The 21,907-nt window shown below is 35.7% G+C and overlaps 1 protein-coding gene across 2 annotated transcripts in view; it reads left to right on the forward strand.

The window, feature by feature from the left end:
• The window catches only part of PDS5A (PDS5 cohesin associated factor A), a 78,028-nt gene that overhangs the window by 40,540 nt on the left and 15,581 nt on the right, over positions 1-21,907 (forward strand). For both annotated transcript variants that reach the window (XM_071432518.1, XM_071432517.1), the window contains exons 11-26: positions 211-356; positions 6,437-6,588; positions 9,775-9,888; positions 10,488-10,569; positions 11,311-11,359; positions 11,489-11,628; positions 12,563-12,678; positions 13,379-13,484; positions 14,413-14,573; positions 17,228-17,351; positions 18,501-18,659; positions 18,919-18,987; positions 19,622-19,758; positions 20,426-20,549; positions 20,811-21,015; positions 21,523-21,637. In XM_071432518.1, coding sequence (XP_071288619.1) covers positions 211-356; positions 6,437-6,588; positions 9,775-9,888; positions 10,488-10,569; positions 11,311-11,359; positions 11,489-11,628; positions 12,563-12,678; positions 13,379-13,484; positions 14,413-14,573; positions 17,228-17,351; positions 18,501-18,659; positions 18,919-18,987; positions 19,622-19,758; positions 20,426-20,549; positions 20,811-21,015; positions 21,523-21,637 — 1,999 coding nt within the window. The remainder of the gene's footprint in view (positions 1-210; positions 357-6,436; positions 6,589-9,774; positions 9,889-10,487; positions 10,570-11,310; positions 11,360-11,488; positions 11,629-12,562; positions 12,679-13,378; positions 13,485-14,412; positions 14,574-17,227; positions 17,352-18,500; positions 18,660-18,918; positions 18,988-19,621; positions 19,759-20,425; positions 20,550-20,810; positions 21,016-21,522; positions 21,638-21,907) is intronic.

Here is a 21,907-nt window from a genome sequence, read left to right on the forward strand (position 1 = left end):
TTCTTCTGATATTTACAGTTACCTAATTGTTTGATAAAACTTTAACATAAAAAACATTGGAACAGATGTTTCCTGTCAGTGGCTCTATATTTAATAGATTACGTAGTTGTGATATATGAGACATTTAATTGATTAAACATTAGTAATAAATCAGAATACATCACACCTACCTAAAAAAGCCAAGCTTCTCATTGTTTCTGCTCATGACAGAATATTTGAAGGTTAGATCACACGACCCAGAAGAAGCCATTCGACATGATGTTATTGTTACAATTATCACTGCGGGCAAGAGAGATCTCTCTTTGGTCAATGACCAGCTGCTTGGCTTTGTGAGGGAGAGAACGCTGGACAAACGGGTAAGTGTGTTAATAGTGTGCTTTCAGCAATGACCTGCTCTAATATACTTCACTAAAAGTAAAATAAAAACCTGAAGCCACGGAATCAGAGAATCTTCAGAGTTGACTATTAACAGGAGTACTCACAGAAAAAAAATTATTTCTTACAAGAACATCTTAATAAAAATTCCATATTATGGTGGCATCAATCAAGTGTTGTCAAGCAAATAGGGTCATTGACTTGTGATAAACACAGTTACATTGTAAGAACATAAGAATGGTCACACATGTTTAAGCCAAAGGTCACTATAACCCATTATAATTCTCACAGTCATCAGCTTTGGATTTGTGATTTAAGGCTTAAATCCTTAAATCACAAATCCAATAATTTGTGATTTAAGGATTTCTTAAGTCTGCTGGCCCATGCTCATAATAACTTTCAACAGAACTTTATTCCATGTATTTATCAAGTTCTTTCTTGAATTTATTTGTACTTTATAAGCCTCCATGGCATATGCATCAGTAAATTAAAGTTTAATGCCTGTTTGGGAAAAATAACTTCACTTGTTTGCTTTTAACTTGTCTGATCATTTGATTTGGTATCTCATAGATCTTGGATTACATAAAACAATGAATATTCTTTGACTCATTTATATTTAATAAATATGAATACCATATCTTCTCTAAGTCTTTCTTTTCTATTCTAAAGAATCACTTGATTAACTTCCATACAAATTGATTGTTACATACTGCTGATCATTCTTGTCTGGATGTTCTCTGTCGTGTTGGAACTAAGATGACCAGACTTAGGAGCAACATGCTACTCACCGGAACATCTGATTTTGAATGGCATTCAGAGTTTGCACCGTGTTACATACTTGATGATAATTTTTTTTCTTATTCTGAAACGTTCTGTCTGTCTCTTCTGCTATTTCTGAGCACTGAGCTGACAGATATGGAAAACATTCATGTTAACGTCAGTGTTTTTCTTTAATAACTTCCGGTGATATACTGCCAGATACTGTACATGCAGAGTTAATGCTGGTGGGAAAACCTATCCTTAATCTGAATTTCTTCCATTTCATACCGTAACAATTCAGTAGCATGACATTTTTCTGCAATTCTTAATTATGTTACATCTGACTACCTCAGTAAATTTTACACACACTGTTCAGTTCATTTTGTAATAAGTTTTCATATGTTAAATGTCTGAGATTCCTTTCTGACTTCATCTACAGGTTTATTTTGTTCCCTTCATTGTGAAAATCAGTCATTTATTTCCAGCTATTTCCCCCTATGTTTTAGTTGATAATTAATTCACAACAGAATTTTTATTTTAAGGCCCTCTGGTACGAGGCTTTGTTGGAAATCTTTTGGGATCCTAATGCATTTTACTGATAGACTTCTGGATCTGCTAAAAGTTATTTTTTCTTAGATAAAACTTCCCATTATGTAAAGTTCATAGACACATTTCTGTAACTTATTTTTCAGTAGTGTCAGCTCCTTCTTGTCGTTACTGTTCTATTTCAACCTGTTTGCCCATTCCAAATCAGATGTTCTTTTGAGAGGCACATTGTTCCTCTTCACACCCTTTGGTTTCTTTCACATTTGCTGTCTTCAGTCTGCTTATGGACAGATTGCAATAATAGAATAATTAGTATTTGGTATATAACGTCTAAATTCTTGTAAAAGTCATAGATCGGTTACCACCTTTTGTAATTAAGATTACAAAATCTTAATTATTTTCTTCCTGCTTGCTTTATTAATTTTTTTTAAATGTCTCTTAATGATACTTTAAGAAACCTCTTCAGAGCTCTCCTGGAATAAATCTGTTTGTCTCTCAGCCATACATAAAGGGTCTGGAAGGCTTCCTGCTTCTGCAGTCTTTGGTAAAGGTGTTTAGTTAGTATGCTTTTAATAACTTCATTTTGAAACTATTGCCCATGCTTCATCAAGGATTTACTTTCAATTTATACTGAGTTTATACTGTTTCCTGTTTACATTTTTTCAGATGTGGCTCCATGCTCTTTGGAGAGTGATGCCTAATAGCAGACTTCTCTTTGCAATGTAGCTATGTCGATTTTTTTTTCCTTATTATTGTCGTTTTTTGATAGGCTATAGAAAGGATACCCCCTATGTCATTCTAGCTGTTTTTTCTAATTTTACCTTTTTTTGTGCTTTTAAGTGAGAATGTTACTATGATTGATTTTGGAAAGAATGTCATCTTTACACGGAGAAATAATGATTTTGAGTATGTTCACTGTTGTAAAGCAGCTCTTCAATTAGCTGTACTTGCAGCTTGACATTGCGTGTTTCTCAGAAGTGGTCAAGATCACCTTCCTTCTTTTTCAGCCTCTAAATATGTCCAAAAGTTCATTTATGAGATCTAAAAACTTTTAATAGAGTCACCACTTTGCACTGGGACCTAGTGAGAAGGGGATGATTGTTACTGTGTTTTCATCTGTGTCTCTGTTACCTTTAGCATGCTGCTGTCAGTAAGAGGCAGTCAGCTATTACTGCACAGCTGTAATACTGATTTCTACAGAGCTAGGTCTTTTTTTGTGTGGTTTTAAATCAGTGTGGTGGCATGTAATGTTCCTCATACGTTAGACTAAGTCATTTCACACCAGTTGTAGGTTTGATATATTGCATTTCAAGGTTAGGTGCTTTTTCAGGTGATCAGTGAAAAATAACTTTGTCTGTACATGATGTTTCTCTTATAAAAATCTCTGGAGAGAGCTTTAATAAAAGTATATCCTGAGGGGAAAATAAAATTGAGCGCTGACTAGAAATTACTACAACAAATACTTAGCATTTGAAGTAGACCTTAGCAATATAGGATGTGTTAGTAAATATAGTTACTACTGTAGAATGAAGATCAAGGACTTGTAAACTTTCATCTGTTTTTTAAAAATTATTTTTAGGATTTCTCTCCAGTTTGGGAGAGGAGCATTGGTAATGTCCATGTAACTATCTTTATATTTTCTGTGTAGGATTTTCTCAATTCCAGGCTGAGTGCACTATACCTATTTTAATCACTCCTTTTCTTTAAAAGAGCTCTGTATTTTGCTGGCTGCATTTACCCCTTGTAGCTGGGTTTCTGTTGGATACATCTACTGCAAACTCCTAAATGATGGTTCATCAGTTTGACTTCATCTTTTTAGGTCTGCAGTCATCTGTCAAATGAGTATTGCTATTACTATGAAAAGAATGCTTGTCCAACAGGCTGAAGTAAAGTGCCAACCTGTCATTTCAGTTCTGCCTCTTATCTTTATAAAGCAGGGAAAAAATTTAAATCATGCTAACTGGTACAGCATTTAAGTGATCTGTTTTTTTTTTCTCCTGACCATATTCTAATTGACACAGTATTGGTAAAGACAGTGTAAACACTTCCTAGAGTGGAAGTTTCTGGCTAAAAGACACTACTTAATTTTTAAAGGAATGTCCTTAGCTGATTTGATCTGTATAGACATTTGCATGATGATTGTAACTATTTAAAAAACAAAAACAATTTTAAAAACAAACGAACAAACACCACTTCCACCATTAGTTTTCAAATCCATTTTTATTGCTCCACATGGAAAAGTAACTCTGGTAACATGCTCCCCAAAAACTGAAATCTAGTCTTTGGTAATAATTGTTCTTAGGAAAGCTCCTTTGAAACACTGTTTCAAAGGTCTTTCCAGCATCTTCACTTTTCAGAATAATTAGGAGACATTTTAAAAACAATAACAAAAATACTCTTGTCCATAATACTGGAATAATCTTAAGAACCTGAGAAGTTAAGAGAGTTTTGACAGCTGACTTCGTTGGCATTTCTCCCAACAGTCCTTATGGAGAAGAGACTCAGGCCCTTCATAAGAACTGACTTGCACATCATCAGCTTGAAGTCAAAAGCTATAGAGTGAGGAGCCATAGAATCATACACCCATTTTTGGTTCCTCTTTATGCATTTTTCTGCATGTGCATTAGTTTTAACTGTACTGAAAACCATTGTGCCTTTTTTCCAGATAAAGGAGAACTGTTGTAAGATATTTATTAAAGTTATTCTAATGGGTAAAGGATTGTTTTGATTTTTCAATAGCAATTTTTTTCAAAATTCAGCCCAACAGTTATCAGTGGAGGAATTTAATTATGTTGGTCAGCCAAGGAAGCTAAGGTTATCAAAATTCTTCTCTTAATTGAATCAGGGTAGTAATTCTGTTAGCTATGTTTATGTATGCTGTCTTTGAAACTGATTATTACATTCCTCTTTATGTTTATTTGCTGTTTCAGCTTTAAGTCTCAAAAGTGTTTTACTCTTTTTTCTCCCTACATGTATCTCCTATTCAATGACTTGCTTCAGTGGTGTTCCAAACATTCTCTAAGTGGTTTGGTCCAATGTCTCCTATTGTCACTGCAACTGGCTTTCTACACACTCTGAGATCTACTCTACAGCTATTTCACTAATCAGAATTCTATTTGCAATCCAAACCTCCTTTATTTTGTAACTCCTTTTTGCTCCCACATTTTAGGCTTAAATTCTCTGGAATCGTGTATAGAAATAATTTTTTGTTTTCTTCTGACGAGTTTTTCCATCCATCATTTCTGTCTCATATAGGAGATCTGATGAAGCTATCACCTGCATAGGAAGGGTATATCTGAATGCAGAAAAATATTACTACTTTTCTGAAAATGTTTCCCTTTCAGGCCTTTATTTTCTTTAAAATGTGCTTTAGATTGTAACAGGAGTGAACAAATTCCTGCAGAAAAGTTAAATAATAACATCTATTTACAGCTAAAGTTTTTCTCTTTCCTGAAAACTAATTACTGTATTATGTTCTAGTAAAGTTATTACTATCTTGACTCATCTGTCACTTAAGAATACAACAAGTAACAAAACACAAGTTTATTCTTTCCATCTTATTGCTATAACCTACTCCAACAGCTAATGGTGTCTTGTGGTGACATGAGCCATATTATCTTGAAGATTTGTCTTGTCTTTGCCCTTCAAGAAAAGGAAATCATTCAGTAAAACTATTAAGGAATTAAATGTGCAGTACCTCAGTGGTATTGAGTCAAGCCTTCAGTTTAACAAGATTGAGGAGGTTACAGTATGAATAATAGTATCTACATTTGTGCTTCATAGGCTGAAATGATTTGAGCATTGTTAGTCCTTGGGAGTTCAAGACTAAAAGTGATACCTAGTGTGTTCTGAAAGAAATTATCTCTTTCAGTTCAAATTTAATGCATTTCTTCTAAATGATGTGGGAAAACAAGTGTCTTCTGAGGTTTACTGTGTAAATCATTCAGCATGAGACACTATGCTGCCTAAATTAATCCTGAAGTCAGTTTTGGTATGATTCCTCACAGAATCAGCACAGGATGGCTTATGGGTCTTGTCTGTGAAATTGTTTAATAATAAGATATTTGTTATTTATTTTAGAGGATAAAGTATGACCACCAAAAGCAAGATGGAGAACCCATGAACTCCTCCTGTAGCTGTTGTACTCTGGGGTTTTTTTCCTCAATCCCTCCAGTCTTAGAGCAATTGCTTCAAGGCTTCAGCAAAATGGGCCTCTCCCACTGTCCTGGAAGGTGGCCTAAGAGCTCAAGCCAGGCAGCTTTGGCTTGGCCTAGGCTCCAGATCTCCCGTGTCGAGGCAAGGGTGCTATGAGATGGTGCAAGGCAGTGGGAAGAAAGAAGTCTGCCACTTACCTGGTGCCTGTCTCTGAATAGATAAGCCTTCCAAATCCTGACTCAGTAAGACACTTACTCAGGCATACATGTTAAGCTGTACTTAACTTCTTTTCTGCTGTCTAGCTCCCAGATTTTTTACACTCGGCACAGAGAAGTACTGAAGTCCTGGGTACTGACAGTATTTAATCTGCACAGTACTGGGAAAAAAACTCTTATGTAGGCTTTGCAAATTTTCATCTAGAGGCTTCAAACAGCATTTTTCAGCTTTTGAAGTGTCTAAATACAGGAGATCAGAAAGTGGCTATTTTGTCTTTCTTGCTTCTACATCTTTACTGTATTTCTATGGTTTATTTATTTATTTATTTATTTATTCATTTACCAAAACCAATTCCCCAACTTCTTTTAATTTCTTCCCTCTCAAGTGGCGAGTAAGAAAAGAAGCTATGATGGGTCTTGCCCAGCTGTACAAGAAGTACTGTCTTCATGCTGAGGCTGGAAAAGATGCTGCAGAGAAAGTGAGCTGGATAAAGGATAAACTTTTGCACATATATTATCAAAATAGCATTGATGACAAGTGAGTCAATCTAAGTCTTCCTAATTTTAATTGTATAGTGATAAGAGATACTCTGAAAATATGTTCTTATCCTGTGAAAGCTGTTATATTCTGCATTTATGGGTTGATGTATGGTGTATTTAATTAATCATTAAGATATGTATGCACATATTCAAAATTGTTTCATTATCTGTTCATGGATTCATTTTTATATACTGATGGAACTGTGATTTGCATTAACTAACTGCTGTGTAAGAAAAACATTGTTAAATCTGGCATTTCCTATGCCAGCTGTTGTTTGCCTTACTGCTTTCCAGAGGCCAGGCTGTTAAAATCTGTCCTCTGTGAGTGTTATGTGTGTACACACCACAGTGCATGCACAGATCTCTCCTTTTGGCATATGGACCTTTAGGTAGACCAAAAGCTGAAGAAACATCAGGGGTGCTTTCACGTTTGATTTGTCTGTGTTTTGTCACTCAGTCCCTTTGATTTTTTGAAATACTGTTTTGGTGTCGAAAAAAGATATTTTGGCCAAGGTTTTGGAAGATTATCAATAGTTTTTCAGGAAGAGGGAAGCTGTGATTACCACACAAAGGCAGAATTTCAGCCTAGATTTTTAGTATGGTGGACTCAGAAAATTCGTTACCCTGTTTCTTAGCGCCTTGCTTATGCAGCCTGGTACTTCAGAATGTTTTGTTACCTTGGTGACTAGTCTGAATGGGCCAATAGCCTCCTTCAGTTGCCAGTTATGATACTAAATTTTTAAGCACTGCAGTGGTGAAGGCTCTTGCTTTGTTCATCTGGCTGGTTGTAAGTGGGCCATAGTTGCATATTTGATTAGTTGGCACCTTTTTTGAAAATCAGGAAGTCTTCACATGGTTTATACAAAGCTAATTCAGCATATATGTGAAAATATACTTTAGTTTGCATTGAGAGGTTTCTGGTTTTTTTACCGTGTTTGCATCTCATTTTCAGTACACAGGTTTGATAGTGGACAGAGAATGAATCAGTTGTGTAGTGAATGGGGCAGATGTGTTCTGTATTTCTGCTCAATCAAAAGCAGAACACTGATGGAAAGGAGGCAGGGAATTTTAAGGGAAGAGTGTGTCATCAAAACTGGGTTTCTTTCTCTGACGTGATTTCAGAAAGGCTGATTACACTATTGAAACTAGCTTTTTCATGAGGAGGCATGAATTGTATCCTGTTTGTTTTCTGTGTCCACACAGAAAGATTGGTGGCTTGATTTTTAATGTTCTTCTAGGTCAGTTTGATACTCTAAATTTTAATTCAAATGGTACTAGGCTTCAAGGCTGACAATTAAGTTTTTGCTCAGTGACACCATTGGGTTGGTTTCCTGATCTCAGTGGAGGGATAAATGTGTTTGTGCACTTGTCAGGCTTTTAGAGATTTAGCACCTGAAGAGATGTAGAAATGCTATGATCTTTTAAGACATAAAAGATCTGTTCAATCCTTTAAACACATAAGCAAGCATGGGCCAAAATTGGCCAGCTCTGGCCTATTTTCCTTCAGTAATGCAGCAAAGAGGATAAAAAGTAGCAGTGGACACCTCTGAGCCTTGGAGTATTTCCTTAGGGATAACACTATTTCTTTCTGGAGATAATAGTGAAGTATCACACAGAGTTGAGGCATGAGGTGGAATAGAACAGATTTTTTCCCACACATTGATAACTTGCTCACTTTTATAATGTTTTTGTTGTTGCTTGGCTGTTGATTTGCACATCTGCTCAAGCCTGAAAACTTCTGACTATAAGAGCTGCCTCTCATGTATTCTCTGAACTTCTTTATTTTACAATAAATATACAGGGAATAGAGTGAAACAACCACATTTGAAACAGTGCCCTATTACCAGCTATAATTATGTTAGCCAGTCACTTTATTCACAGGAGAGAAGTGTGTCTTGCAGTTATTCCCATTTTGTAAATCTCGACCGTCACCAGCAGGGACCAGGGAAGGGATGATGCAGTCGTTCCATTTGTATTGAATGCTTTTCTAGAACATGTATCTATAGAGAGATGGACTAGAGCAATGTTCATAAATTGCTAAGAACTCTGATGCCTCCAATCTCCTAGTATGTTAAACAGATGGAGTCCCTTGAGCTCTGAAGATCCTGTTCCCCAAACAATATAGTTCTTGGAGTCATCAGTAGGAAAGTGTACATTTAAAGAGACAAAGCCAAGTTTTCTTTAATACTAATAGGCTGTTTTGATATAGTTGTATCCATACTCAAGGTCATCCTTTTATTCCTCAGTCTTGCCATCATGTCTCTTGGAATTTTCTTTCAACAAAAATAAGCTGTGTGAGCAGAAATAAGGTGTGTTTGATCTGTGCTGCTGTGGTCTCTGTACAAGGCACTCACAGAGTTCTTGCTAGTACCAGTGGACTGGTACATAGTGAAAAGGTTTTAAAACTCAAACACACACAGTATTTGTCAATAAGTATCAAATTGTATTGCTGAACATTGTGCACAGCTTTCATTAGTATGAATTGAATTAACATTTGAATGTTCTTTTATTGGGGGGCTATAATTAGATGAACTGCTCACTTGTATTTTGTAGTTCAAAGTTGGTATTTAATATAAAACTTCAAATGTGTATTTAAAAAAGATAATTGGAGATTGTTTTTGCTGGTTTGGTTTGTTCTCAGTTTGCCTTTTGCCCCTTTACTTGTGTATGTTTTGGTGTTCCTTCATCTCCACCTTTTTAGTGTTGATTTTTAGTTTCTGTATTAGAATGAGTAGATTCTCAAGTACTGCAGTTCAATTTTAACCATTCTTTCAAGGATACTTCACATTTTTACTTTTCATCCCCTTTGAGTTATATTCTTGTATTCTTTCTCCTTTATTTGAGCTTTTCACTGTCAGTGTTCTTCAATATATTAGAATAAACAAAGGGAGATTCTCAGATCTTAAAGACAAGGAGAATTTGGATGGTGACAGATTGCTCCCTCTTAGAGGTGAAAGTGAAAGAACGTGGAAAAGCTCTCAAGGAGCAGTTCTTGCTAATCTTTCTATCACTAGTGGAAGGAGTCTTTACAGCTGAGAAAAATGTGACTATTTTTTTGTCTTCTTTGTTGAAAAATCTGGTTTTAATGACTTCTGCTATTTCTTGTTTTTTCAGCTTATCTGGAAGGTATTGTTTGACATGTATGGTAGTGATTTCTCTTCTTTTTTTTCTTCTTTTCCTGCAGATTACTGGTAGAGAAAATCTTTGCTCAGTATCTTGTTCCACACAATTTGGAAACAGAAGAGCGAATGAAGTGCTTGTACTATTTGTATGCTAGCTTGGATCCAAATGCTGTCAAGTGAGTATAGTTTCTATTCAACAAATACTTGCTTTCTTAGGCTTTTCTAACATCTCTGTTATCTTGCTTGTATTATATAATAAAAATACAGCTAATGGATGCTTAGCATTGTTTGCAAGTAGCATAGTATTTGAAAACATTTCCCTTTTATATACAAACCCAACACATCCATTAGACAAAAGGATCCCATCATATTTGAGAAGAGCGGGTTTATCCATCCATTTTCATGCAGACTTAAAAGTGTGCAAGTGATGACTTTTAGGTTTGCTCTGTATTAGGAACCATGATGAAGGTGTCTGTAACTGAATTCTGGTTGATGGTGGACTGTTTTTTATTTGAGTGGTTGTAAGAAATACTACAGGTGTCCTGCACATGTTAAATTGCTCCTAGAAGAATAAGAGATGATGTTCTGTAAAAAGAGAAAATCAGTTCTACCTTGTTTTCAAAACTTATTTTTAATATTTGTTAGGTTTTGATTGTACCTAATAGGTGTTATGTTGCACTTCTAAAATAAATAAATTAACAATCTTGTTTATTAAAACATACAGCATGTTTTTGTCATAAAGAAGCTTTTCTTTTCTTGTTTCCCATTTTTGCAGAGCACTGAATGAGATGTGGAAGTGCCAGAACATGCTAAGGAGTCATGTACGAGAATTGCTGGATTTGCATAAGCAGCCCACTGTACGGTTTTGAAAATATTTATACTTTATCCAGTAGATCTATGGGACTGATTTACTGGAGGGTTTTATACTGTATTACTGATTCAATGTAACTTCAGTTGATTTCTGTATGTAGACAACATTCCATTCTCATGAAGTAGAGTTGCTTTTTGTAATGCTTGAAGGTATATGACCTCCTTCTGTTGATCATTTTTTCATAGTACTGCTCAAGAGCTTTGAAACAAGTTTTAAAAGTTTCAAAGGTTTTTGTTCACTTTTGACAGACCTTTTTTCTTTCTCACTTTCTAAGAGATTTTGAAAATGGAATGGAATATGTTGTAACATAAAGCAGTGATTTCTTCATTGGTTAGAAAAAACAAGTTTTTAAGTATTTGTTCTGGAATTTTACTAGTAGAAATTTGAAATAGAAGGGCATTGCTTTGAGGTTTTGGTGAGAGAGTGGGCTGGTGGGAATTTTCTGTTCTGGGGGTACTGGGGACTTTTTCATTATTTTGACCTGTTACGTGAATTAATGAATTTTTGCAGTTCTTTGATGTTACAAGAAGATTTTTTTCGCCGTTCTGTGTAGTAGCTGCTAATGATAGTTACACTATTCTAGTATCTATTCTTAAAACAAAAACATAAAACATAAGATTCAGAAGTAGAAAGTAGTGCTGCAGAAGAACTAACAGATCAGCTTAAAGGTGTATTTTATAAAGGAGATACTGCTGATTTGTTTGTCTGTTTTTGCTGTTGTCCTCAGTCAGAAGCAAACAGTGCTGCCATGTTTGGAAAGCTGATGACCATAGCAAGTAAGTGTTAATAGTTTTCTGTAAACATTCTGTAAACTACTACAGCATTCCTGGAAACTGTATTTCTGTGAATCTTGGCCTGCTGAAGTTGCAAATTTATCTCACATTAAACTGTTTTTAACCATACAGAAAACCTTCCAGATCCTGGGAAAGCACAAGATTTTGTGAAGAAATTCAATCAGGTTTTGGGTGATGATGAGAAACTTCGGTCCCAGCTTGAACTGTTAATTAGCCCTACATGTTCTTGTAAACAGGCAGATGTCTGTGTGGTAAGGAAATGGAAAAGCAAACTTTTATACCATAAATATTTGTGCTTAAAAGTGCTGCCTGTCATTAATGGTCATCTTAGTTACCTAAACATGGTTTTTACGTGTTTCCAATTTTCAAAAAACGCCTTTTTGATTAACCTGTAGAGATTAGGGAAAAGATAATTACAGTCATTATTTTAAGAAAACATTGGCTTTATTCCTTCTTGGGATTATAAGCAGCAAGCATAATGTCTAAAAAACCAGTTTATTTCTTCAAAATATTTTGCTTCAAGTGCTTCTTTTGTGGTGGGGTTCCCAAACTGTCTTCTCACACTGATTCAGCTTTCAAGTACCAGCAAGTCTTCTGTTAAAAATACACACCTTAATATTAAAATGTACTTTTCCAGATTCTGCCAACCACCACAGATTTTTTTTGGTAATGGTCTAAGGCAAAATAAGCAATTTCATTGACAGGAATTGCAAAAATCATGAAGAGCATCTGTGAACAGACATAGCCTTCTTGGGTTTTGTCTGATGGCTCAGAAATTTTACAGGGAAGGGAGCAGGACAATTTTTTCATTGTTATGAAATCTCAAGTACTGCAGGGTTACCCACAGTTTTCTGGATTACACTTGACAACAGACATATACATTCTGTGTACTGCACTTCACTCTTCTTTAGATCTGTTTTGAATCTGGGCTGCAATTCTTAAGAACTCCTGAAGAACTCTTAACTAGAAACCTATTTAAATAGTTTTGTTAAGTATGTCTGCTTTGAATATAACATGATCAAGAGAGGTGTGGAGATACCAACAGCCCCCCTCGTAAAAACATTTCACTGATTATATAGACAATCTCTGTGGTAAAAAAAAAAGTAACTATATTCAGCTTACTCAACATGTTAAAGAAGTAAGTAAAATGAGTGTAATTCTTGTTTGTATCTAACATTCTTGTAGAGGGAGATAGCCCGGAAACTTGCAAATCCTAAGCAGCCAACAAATCCTTTTCTGGAAATGGTCAAATTTCTTTTGGAAAGAATCGCCCCTGTACATATTGACTCAGAAGCCATTAGGTAAGTTTGAAAGATCATGAACAATTGACTCATGAATGATTAAAATATGCTAGAAATAGCAAAAGAAAAAATTATTTTCCTGGTGGTTAAATTGGTCTGTCCTAGCACTAAGTGTGTGGGTGAGTTTTAAATCAAAATTATGTAGATGTATTCATTCCCAGCAACCTAGAGGATGCAACTTCTTTTGATGCTGCTTTGCTGTGCTGTCCGTAAAATGATTTTTAAAATGTAGCAGTTCATGGTGAAAATTCTATTTGTGGGGCTTCAGGTGAAAACTGTGAATATAATTTTCACATAGTTAACTGCAGCACAGTCTTCCATAGAGCATCTGAATTAATTAGCTGTTGTGGGATTGTGTAAGAGAATGTTTTGATTTCTTTTGAGACTTGTCTGGCAACCTAATTACGTTCTGAAACTTGTGCAAGTATGTGTTGATCTAGTGCCACCAGCATGGAGGGGGTTTTTTTGGGTGGATTTTTTTCCCCCTAAAGAGTTGGTTTTGCAGAAAGTGAAATTAGAAGGAAAAAGAATAATGTAATAAATTAAAAATAGCAAAAACCAAACAGCAATGCCAACACCACCCCCAAGGACTGTTGCTTTCCCTTTATATGTTGTGAAAACTAACTAATCTTGCTTGTATCTCCAGCCTTTAACATTTTTATACTTACTTGTTTGTTCCTTTTTTTATCTCTCATTTCAGTGCACTAGTAAAACTAATGAATAAATCCATAGAGGGGACAGCTGATGATGAAGAGGAGGGTGTAAGTCCTGATACTGCTATTCGTGCAGGGCTTGAACTTCTCAAGGTAATCTACATCAATGCAGCTGTAATGGAAGGGGCAAAAGGGGAATGACTAACAATTCCATGTTAGCATGGGTTTAGTAGTTATTACTTAGATAACTACTTTTTTAATGTATGAAACTGCTTATTAATACTCACTTGAAAGAAGAATAATGGAAGAGATGGTTTGTTGGAAGAAGTATGTTTTGAAAAGGGTGCCAAGCATTGAAATGTACATGTTAAAGCAGAAATTGGTTTCTGCTTAGGGAAGCAGAATTGCTCTACTACTTAGGGAAGTAATAGAGAAAAAGGTGTAGAGGTAAAGTGAGAGGAAGAGAAACGGGGAAACCGGGGGAGACACCTTCTCTGGAGTGTGTATGACACAGAGAGCAAGGAGAGCAAGGGAGAGCAAGCAGTTAGCTCAGGAGCCACGTTATTTAGTGAGAAAAAGGGAACTTGTGTTCAGTGGTGCTGAGAAGTCGAAGGGGGGAAAAAGGATTTGTAATATCCTTTCAGTAGCACATGTTTTGTTTGTAGATGTCTTAACCTTCTTGTTTTCTTTTCTGCTCAGGGACTATAGATTCTGGAGAAATTAAAATTACAGTTCAGCTAAATCAGGTTGAAAAGAAGTGTTCTTAAATAGATTGCAATATAAACAAATACTCTTGAATAAGCATTTGTTTGAAGAAATGTGTTTTTATATATTCAAATAATGTAGTATCTTATAAATTATTTGGAGGACAGGAGGACTTGAAAAGCAAAACCTAGATGCATTTATTTGAAAATTTATATATAATCTTCTCCGCAATGCATTTAATGAATGTAATAGTTTTGTATGGGCATGTAACAGCTATTTATGATGATGGTAATGCCCATAAACAGCCATAATTTTGTTTTTCTGATTATTCTTTTACTATGAATAAATATACCTTTGTTTTAATGTGTGTCTGCAGGTTCTGTCCTTTACACATCCTACCTCGTTCCACTCTGCAGAGACCTATGAGTCTCTACTGCAGTGCCTCAGGATGGAAGATGATAAGGTAGCTGAGGCAGCCATACAGATTTTCAGAAACACGGGTCACAAAATAGAAACAGACTTGCCACAAATAAGATCGTGAGTATTGTTACATTCTGCTTTTCTTATCTGGAATTCTGCCTCTTGATAGTTTATTCAATGTGTTGTCCCTATCTAGTCTTGTTAATATGAACAACTTCCATGATTTTGATTTCCTTCAGTACCTTTCTGTCCCTATCCCTTCATTTTTTAATTCTGTGCTCTCACACTTCTATGTGTTTATTGAACGTGTTAGGTACTTCTTCAAAATCTTCTTACAATAGAGACATTAAAACCAGTGTGTAGTAAATATTTTAGGTTATAAAATAAGCAACAGCAAAAATACAGCAAAGATATGATTACTTGGCATAATTTCTACTCATTTGTCCTTCACACTATTTTTTCTATCTTTGTAAGGAGCACATATACAATCTCTGATATAGTTAACAGCTCTGATTGTTATTAAACAAAATGGGAAGCAAAATCTAAAAGCAAGCGTGAATTTCTAGCAAAGAATAATTGTCTGTCTGTAAGTTGTCGTTCAGTTCATGCTGTACTGCTGATTAAAGCTGCATAATCTACTAGGTATTCACTGACTATTAAATACCTTGTGAATAACATCTGAATCCTTAAAATCAACCTGTCAGTAACTAACTTGTCCGAATAATAAATCACAGGTTTCAGGTTCTCATATATTGAAATATCATTTTGGATATTGCCATGCTAAAATGCATATCAGTGTACACTTTTAAGTTTGCTGTAAATTAAAGCTGTAACCTCAGTGATTCTTCTGAACGGGGATCAGATTTCGGACAAAAGGAAAATATTACAAATACAGGTATATAAGATACATTTTAAGACATTTGTAGGGGTAAAAAGAAAGAAAAGTCCAGCAGTCCCCATTGTGAGTACAGTTCCCAGTATAGTCCCAAGTGTCTTTGGTTCCCTACCAGAATCTGATCAATATTCTATTGCTGGGCTATATCATGTTCTCTCAAAGGATCTGGTATTGCTGACATTTCTTTGACTTCGTGCCTTAGCCAGGTATTGGTGAAGTTTAGTCTGGGAGGTCTCAACTTAAAAAAATGTAACTGTTAAAGTGGAGGTAGCATCCTTGGCATGGTTTCCAGGCAAGTCAGGTTGGCATTCTGAAAAACCATGTCAGTGTTTACACTTGACACAAAGAAAAAGACATCTGAGGACAAGGAGATACTCCAGACTTCATGTATTCAGAAATCTTTATCATAAATGAACGATCTGATACAATCAAGAAGATAATTTTTTTCAAGGGACCTGTTTGTATTTTGGGGTTTTTAAAATGCTTCTGTGAGCAGGCTACTTGCCATCCTTTGAAGCAGTGTTCACCAGCCACAGCTCAAGTTCTTCTTCCTTGTATAGGAAATGAATAAGGGGTTTTGTACCCATTTGTGGACAAAGACTACCATATGACTCTGAACCCTGATGAAAGCACTGGCCATGCTCAAACAGAGCCTGTGGACCATGTGTAAACTTGTAGATGTAAACATGTAAAGGTGCATGTCAACATTTCACCTTTTGCAGATTTGTGTGAGTTGGGGTGTGCTGAGGTGTGGTTTGTAACTGCTGCACCAAGGCCTGGCAAAGACACTTTAATGTACTTATACTTAATACCATGAAAAATGTAGGTTAGCCATTGAAACTTATTTTAACTGTAGGTTTTACTGAATTCTCTCCTGTTTTGGCTCTTAATCCAATTTGTGGAATCTTGGCAGGTTTGAGAAGAGATTTTCTACTTCAGGACACTGTTAACATGTTTCTCAGGGTCTTTGGTTTGATTTTGGTTTTCGTGGGGGTTTTGAGGAAACTGAGGTTTGATTCTTTCAACCCAGCAAGTTGCTCTTTAGCCTCAGTTGCTGATTTTGATTATGTAGAATGTGTCAGCAGGCTGCTGAATAATCCATGTACTGAATACTATCAAAGAGCTTTTCAAGAAAGCAGGGAGATTTTTGGGGATGTTTCTGTGTCCGACTCTTTCTAGGTGGTTTTGTTTTTTCACGTTAGTTACTGGGTGAGTTGCAGGGTGAACCTCCTGAGTTAGTGTCTCAGCTGCTGAGCTCTGATGGGACAGGCCTGCCTTCCAGCACTGTCTGGGGAGTGACACTGCACAGTCTGACCAGCCTGCACCTGGTATCGGGAGTGGCTTTTGCCCTGCACTTTCCTTCTGTGCCTTCTGATCAGCAGATAGATTGCAGGAGATTCAAAATCTCACAGCAAAGCAGTTGTTTGTTTGGGTATACATTGTGATTAAAAGTTCTGGTTATAAAAGCCTGTAAGCACACTGATGTTCAGTGGTTATTCTTAGCTTTCTCAGCTTTTCTTCAGCCCTGTCATTCCCAGGCTTGGATAATAAGTCCAGGAATTCATCCTAGCTGAAACTGTCATGTTGCCCCAACCTTACAGCCTAAATAGCTTTATTTTGATCATTATTTTCTATTATGTTTGATTTTTTTTCCTGTGGGTTGTTTCCTTCTTGTATTCATACAGTCAGATATTCAAGTATTGCTAAATACAGTTCCATCCTGCTTTTTACTTTATGATTGTGATCTTTCCTGAACAGACTTCAAAGGAATACTTGATTTATAAGACAGTGACAATAGATTTGTGTGTGTGAAGATACTTATTTTTTTGTAGATTGCAAATTGCATTTTGAAGTATTCTATTTAATGTTCACACAGAACACTAATTCCGATTTTGCATCAGAAAGCAAAAAGAGGCACTCCTCATCAGGCAAAACAAGCTGTTCACTGTATACATGCCATATTTTCAAATAAAGAAGTACAACTTGCACAGATCTTTGAGGTATGTGTTGCCTTTAAGATTTGTTTCTGTTATTAATTGATACTAGTAATTAAAATTAATTCCTACTGTTTATTAACAGGTAACAGTTTATGAGGTCAGAAAGCCTACAGATGTATGGTAGTTAAGTCATTAATTTTACAATAGCAAGTTATTAATATTTGTTTCCTAAAGTCACAATTTACTGATATTCTCATGTCTGATAGGTAAAGGTTTTTCTTTGTATCTGCATGGGAGAAGTTTGGGGGAAGTAAGCTAAATATGCTGGCTCAATCCACAGCAAATCCCATGGGGACACATTTAGCAGATACTAAATGGGAGATAACATTCCCTGCTTTCAAGCTGTATTGAATTACCCGGCTTTAAGGTCTTTACACATACAGCCTTGCCTCACAAGGGCAGTTAGTGCAGAAAACTATGTTTGGCTGTAAGCTCAAGCATCAGCTTACTGCTCACTTACTGCTTCCTTAGACAAGTTATTAAGCAAAAAGATATTCTATACAGAGCAGTTTATTACTTCTCACTGTAGTCTTTTAAATAATAACATTATTAATCTGCACTTGTAAAATATTTTAGGTTCATAATCTTGGCTGTCTTTGAGCCTGTGCATAATTTATAAGGTGAAAAGCTTTGAATTAAGTTTGCAGAGTTCGATTTCTGCTTAGAGTTCTGTGAGAGTGCTTGTTCCGTCCCTAATACCAGAATCTGATGCAATGGTGTGGGGTGATACAGGAATTGTCCTGGTGACTGTTACCTGGAAGGTAAACACTGATGGCTAGTAGAAATGTCCCTGGTGGTTTCCAAGGTTTTGGCTACCGTTTTCTACCATTGGCAGTTGGGATTCAGGTTTTCACAACTTCTGAACGAAATTAAGTCAAAGTTTTTTCCCATGTCACTCAGGTTTGAACGTGTTTCACTTTAAAATAAGAAGAGAATATAGAATTTGTTTTGCCCTTACCTTATATGGGATTTTTATTTACTCTGTTGAATAGGAAATTGTATTCTTTATACTTCCGATTGCTAATTTTATTAATTCTTTTGGAAAAGCAGTGAAATGCATCAGCAATACAGCAGTAAAATAAACTCTTTTAAAACATGTTAATTTATTAACTGAAGCTGAATTTTGAATTTTTTTTATTTTTCCTTCTCCAGCCTCTTAGTAGAAGTTTGAATGCTGATGTACCAGAACAGCTTATAACTCCCTTGGTCTCTTTGGGTCACATTTCTATGTTGGCTCCAGACCAGTTTGCTTCTCCAATGAAATCTGTTGTTGCAAATTTCATTGTGAAAGATCTCCTAATGAATGACAGGGTAAGAATATCTTTTTTTTTTTTTTTTTTTGTAAGTGCTTATTATGCTGTTAGCCTATTATGAGCTCTGTGGGGAATAGAGCTTTTTTTGTCAAGTGAGTCTGTAAAGTAATGTTCTTTAAGTGGTTAGTACAGTGATAATTGCATTATAAAACGTACTTTTTGGAAAAGAAAGCCTAATCCATTACCTTCTTCTATTTTTACTTCTTGATTTTCTGTATGGATTGAACCAGTTTGTATACTTATATGAATTTCTATAGTCAACAGGTGAGAAAAATGGAAAATTGTGGTCTCCAGATGAAGAAGTCTCTCCAGAAGTACTAGCTAAGGTGAGTTATCTGCTGACTGCAATGATGTGTATATCTGCAATTAAAAATTTACTTTTCTTCAAGCTGTGGGGAATATTAGATGAAATCCCTTCAAGTGTTTTTGTATTAGTCCTATTAGAATATTATTATATTTGTGGATTATACACAAAACTGATGAAACTGATAGAAACTATGCATTCTGTTGTCTTCACTTACTGATATTAATTATTCAGAGCATTGAGAAGATCAAGAAATTCAAAAGTTGTAGTTTTCCTTATAAGAAAAGTGACTTTGACTTTACTGACTGTAAACAGATTTGAAATAAATTGAGGCCCCAATGAATGGGAATCTAATTATGGCCATTTCTAGGAATTTTTATCTAGTTGCTTTTACTTTTAATCATATATCAAGTATCCTGCATCCTTGGCAGATGCAAATTTGCAAAGACAGTGCATCATAGTTGTAGTCTCCTGAGGTCAGAAATACTGATTCTTCTTTTTCACTCTAAACGTTTACTGCTTCGTTCTGTTCCTTTAAAAATGTATCCGCTCTAGTACACAGGAATCTATGGGAATTTCAATTTGACAACAGTGGGTTTTAGTAACTTACCAGCTCTGGCAAGTAAGTTGATTGTTGATTTGTTTGTGCGTGATAGGTGCAGGCAATTAAACTTTTGGTGCGCTGGTTGTTGGGTATGAAGAACAACCAGTCAAAATCCGCCAATTCCACACTCCGCTTGTTGTCAGCTATGCTCGTCAGCGAAGGAGACTTGACAGAACAGAAGCGAATCAGGTCAGAGTTTGTTCCTTGCTGCCTTCCATAAATTTTGTATTAGAATTTCAAGGAATGTTGGTTCTTTTAGAGTGTTTGTGGAATGTTAAGGTCAGCACCATGTTGGCTACAGAGTTGATCAGAGTATTAATATTAGGAGTGGAGTGGCAGCATGAAATTATGTTAGATACTCCCTTTCTTGCAATCTGCTAATACCTACAGAGTTCCAAATTAGATGATTTTCCTAGTAAAAGACATTGTAGAGAGTAGAATACCTGCAGAGCTATCTTTGAAAACAATTGAGTGATAACCACCTCCCAGGCATGTTAGATTTTATCTTGGGTGGAGCTTCTTCATTCCAACTGTGAGGTAGCTGCACCTCAACTTCATCTTGAGGGTGAAGGAAGAAAAGAGAAAAACTGGCAAAAGCGTTGCTTTAATTTAGACAGTGATAGGAAAACAAGAAACTTGACTCGTCTAATTGCATTATTTTACTCAAAAGTAGAGGGTTTTTTGTGGGGAAAGTAAAGCACTTTATTTTTTACAAATTTGGTAGGGTTAATTTAGCTTGATCTAGAGCTGTGTTGCTGGGATGTCATTGATCTTGTAAAAAGAAGAAATTAGAGACATGCAGATAGTTGTGGTGAGCTGTGATTAATTATTTGGGTTTTTTCTCTGCCATGTTTAGTAAATCAGATATGTCTCGACTGAGATTAGCTGCTGGTAGTGCAATAATGAAGCTTGCACAGGAGCCCTGTTACCATGAAATAATTACCCCAGAACAGTTCCAGCTCTGTGCGCTCGTCATTAATGTAAGTAATTGCATTAGAATTGAAGTGACCCTTAATTGAGTTCTGAGTCCTTACGTCTGAGCTTTTGTTGCTGCTATAGAGTATATTCTGTTCCTCACTGCAGCTTTCACAAGTTATTGAAGTTTTAATTTCACATGTTAATAGTGCTGCTTCTGTTCGTATTTTTAGAAAGCCTCCTCATAATTCCACCTTGAATGCCTTTTTTTTTTTTTTAAGACCAGGATTTTGATGGTTGCACTTTTATGGTTTGTGTTGCTATAGGATGAGTGCTACCAAGTGAGGCAGATATTTGCCCAGAAGCTGCATAAGGCACTTGTGAAGTTACTGCTCCCTTTGGAATATATGGCAATCTTTGCTTTGTGTGCCAAAGACCCTGTGAAGGAGAGAAGAGCACATGCCAGACAGTGCTTGCTCAAAAACATCAGTATACGAAGAGAATATATTAAGCAGAATCCTATGGCTAATGGTTAGTATTTCACTAAAATTGTTAAGAATACAATAATAGTAAACTGGAAGGAATAATTATTACACCTTAAGCAATTGGTTTTTCTAAAGAAACATTAGGTAAGTTTAATCTGTTTCCTCATCTTTATATTAGACACATTCAATCTAAATTTACCTAGTTCAGTATTAGCATAAATCATAAAATACTACTCTGTACATTGCTGAGAATTATGGATGTAAAATACAGTGCTCTTATGGTTGTAGTTGTTTTGCTCAAAAACCAAAATTTTGTGTCCTGATATTTTTAGGCTTTATGACCACCTTTCTGAAGCAAGACCAAGTAGTTTTGTAGTAGTAAAACATGTTGATTTATTTTTAATGATTCATTAAAAGTAAAGTCAGTAGGAAGAAAATGCAAGTCAAAATTTTATATTTCATGTTTGAAAAAGTTGTACTTTGAAAATGTTTTCCTTATGATGCATGTGTATGTGTGTAATATAGAAGCAATTTTTTATTGTTGTTACTGTAGAAAAATTGCTGTCCTTGCTGCCTGAATATGTGGTACCGTATATGATTCACTTACTGGCACATGATCCAGATTTCACAAAACCTCAGGATGTTGATCAGCTTCGTGATGTCAAAGAGTAAGTGTCAAGTGATTCTAGAATTCTTATGCTGAGAATTGTTCTGGGCTTGGAAAGAAACTGATTAGGAAGTGGAAAATACTAATTAGGAAGAAGAAATATTTGTTTTATCAACAGTATCTTTTAAACCAGTAAATGGAAAATGGAAATTTGGAACACTTTAACCATGGGAAGAAGGCATCAATAACTGCTTAGCAGTATATTCTGAAAGCCCAAATGGTAACCTGGAGGTCACACTGTAGTATACCAAATTAGTGATTTTTGTATGCT

The sequence above is a fragment of the Agelaius tricolor genome, unplaced genomic scaffold (assembly GCF_023055355.1).
Source record: "Agelaius tricolor isolate 1412-34295 unplaced genomic scaffold, bAgeTri1.0.p SCAF_8, whole genome shotgun sequence".
Taxonomy (NCBI): Eukaryota; Metazoa; Chordata; class Aves; order Passeriformes; family Icteridae; genus Agelaius; species Agelaius tricolor.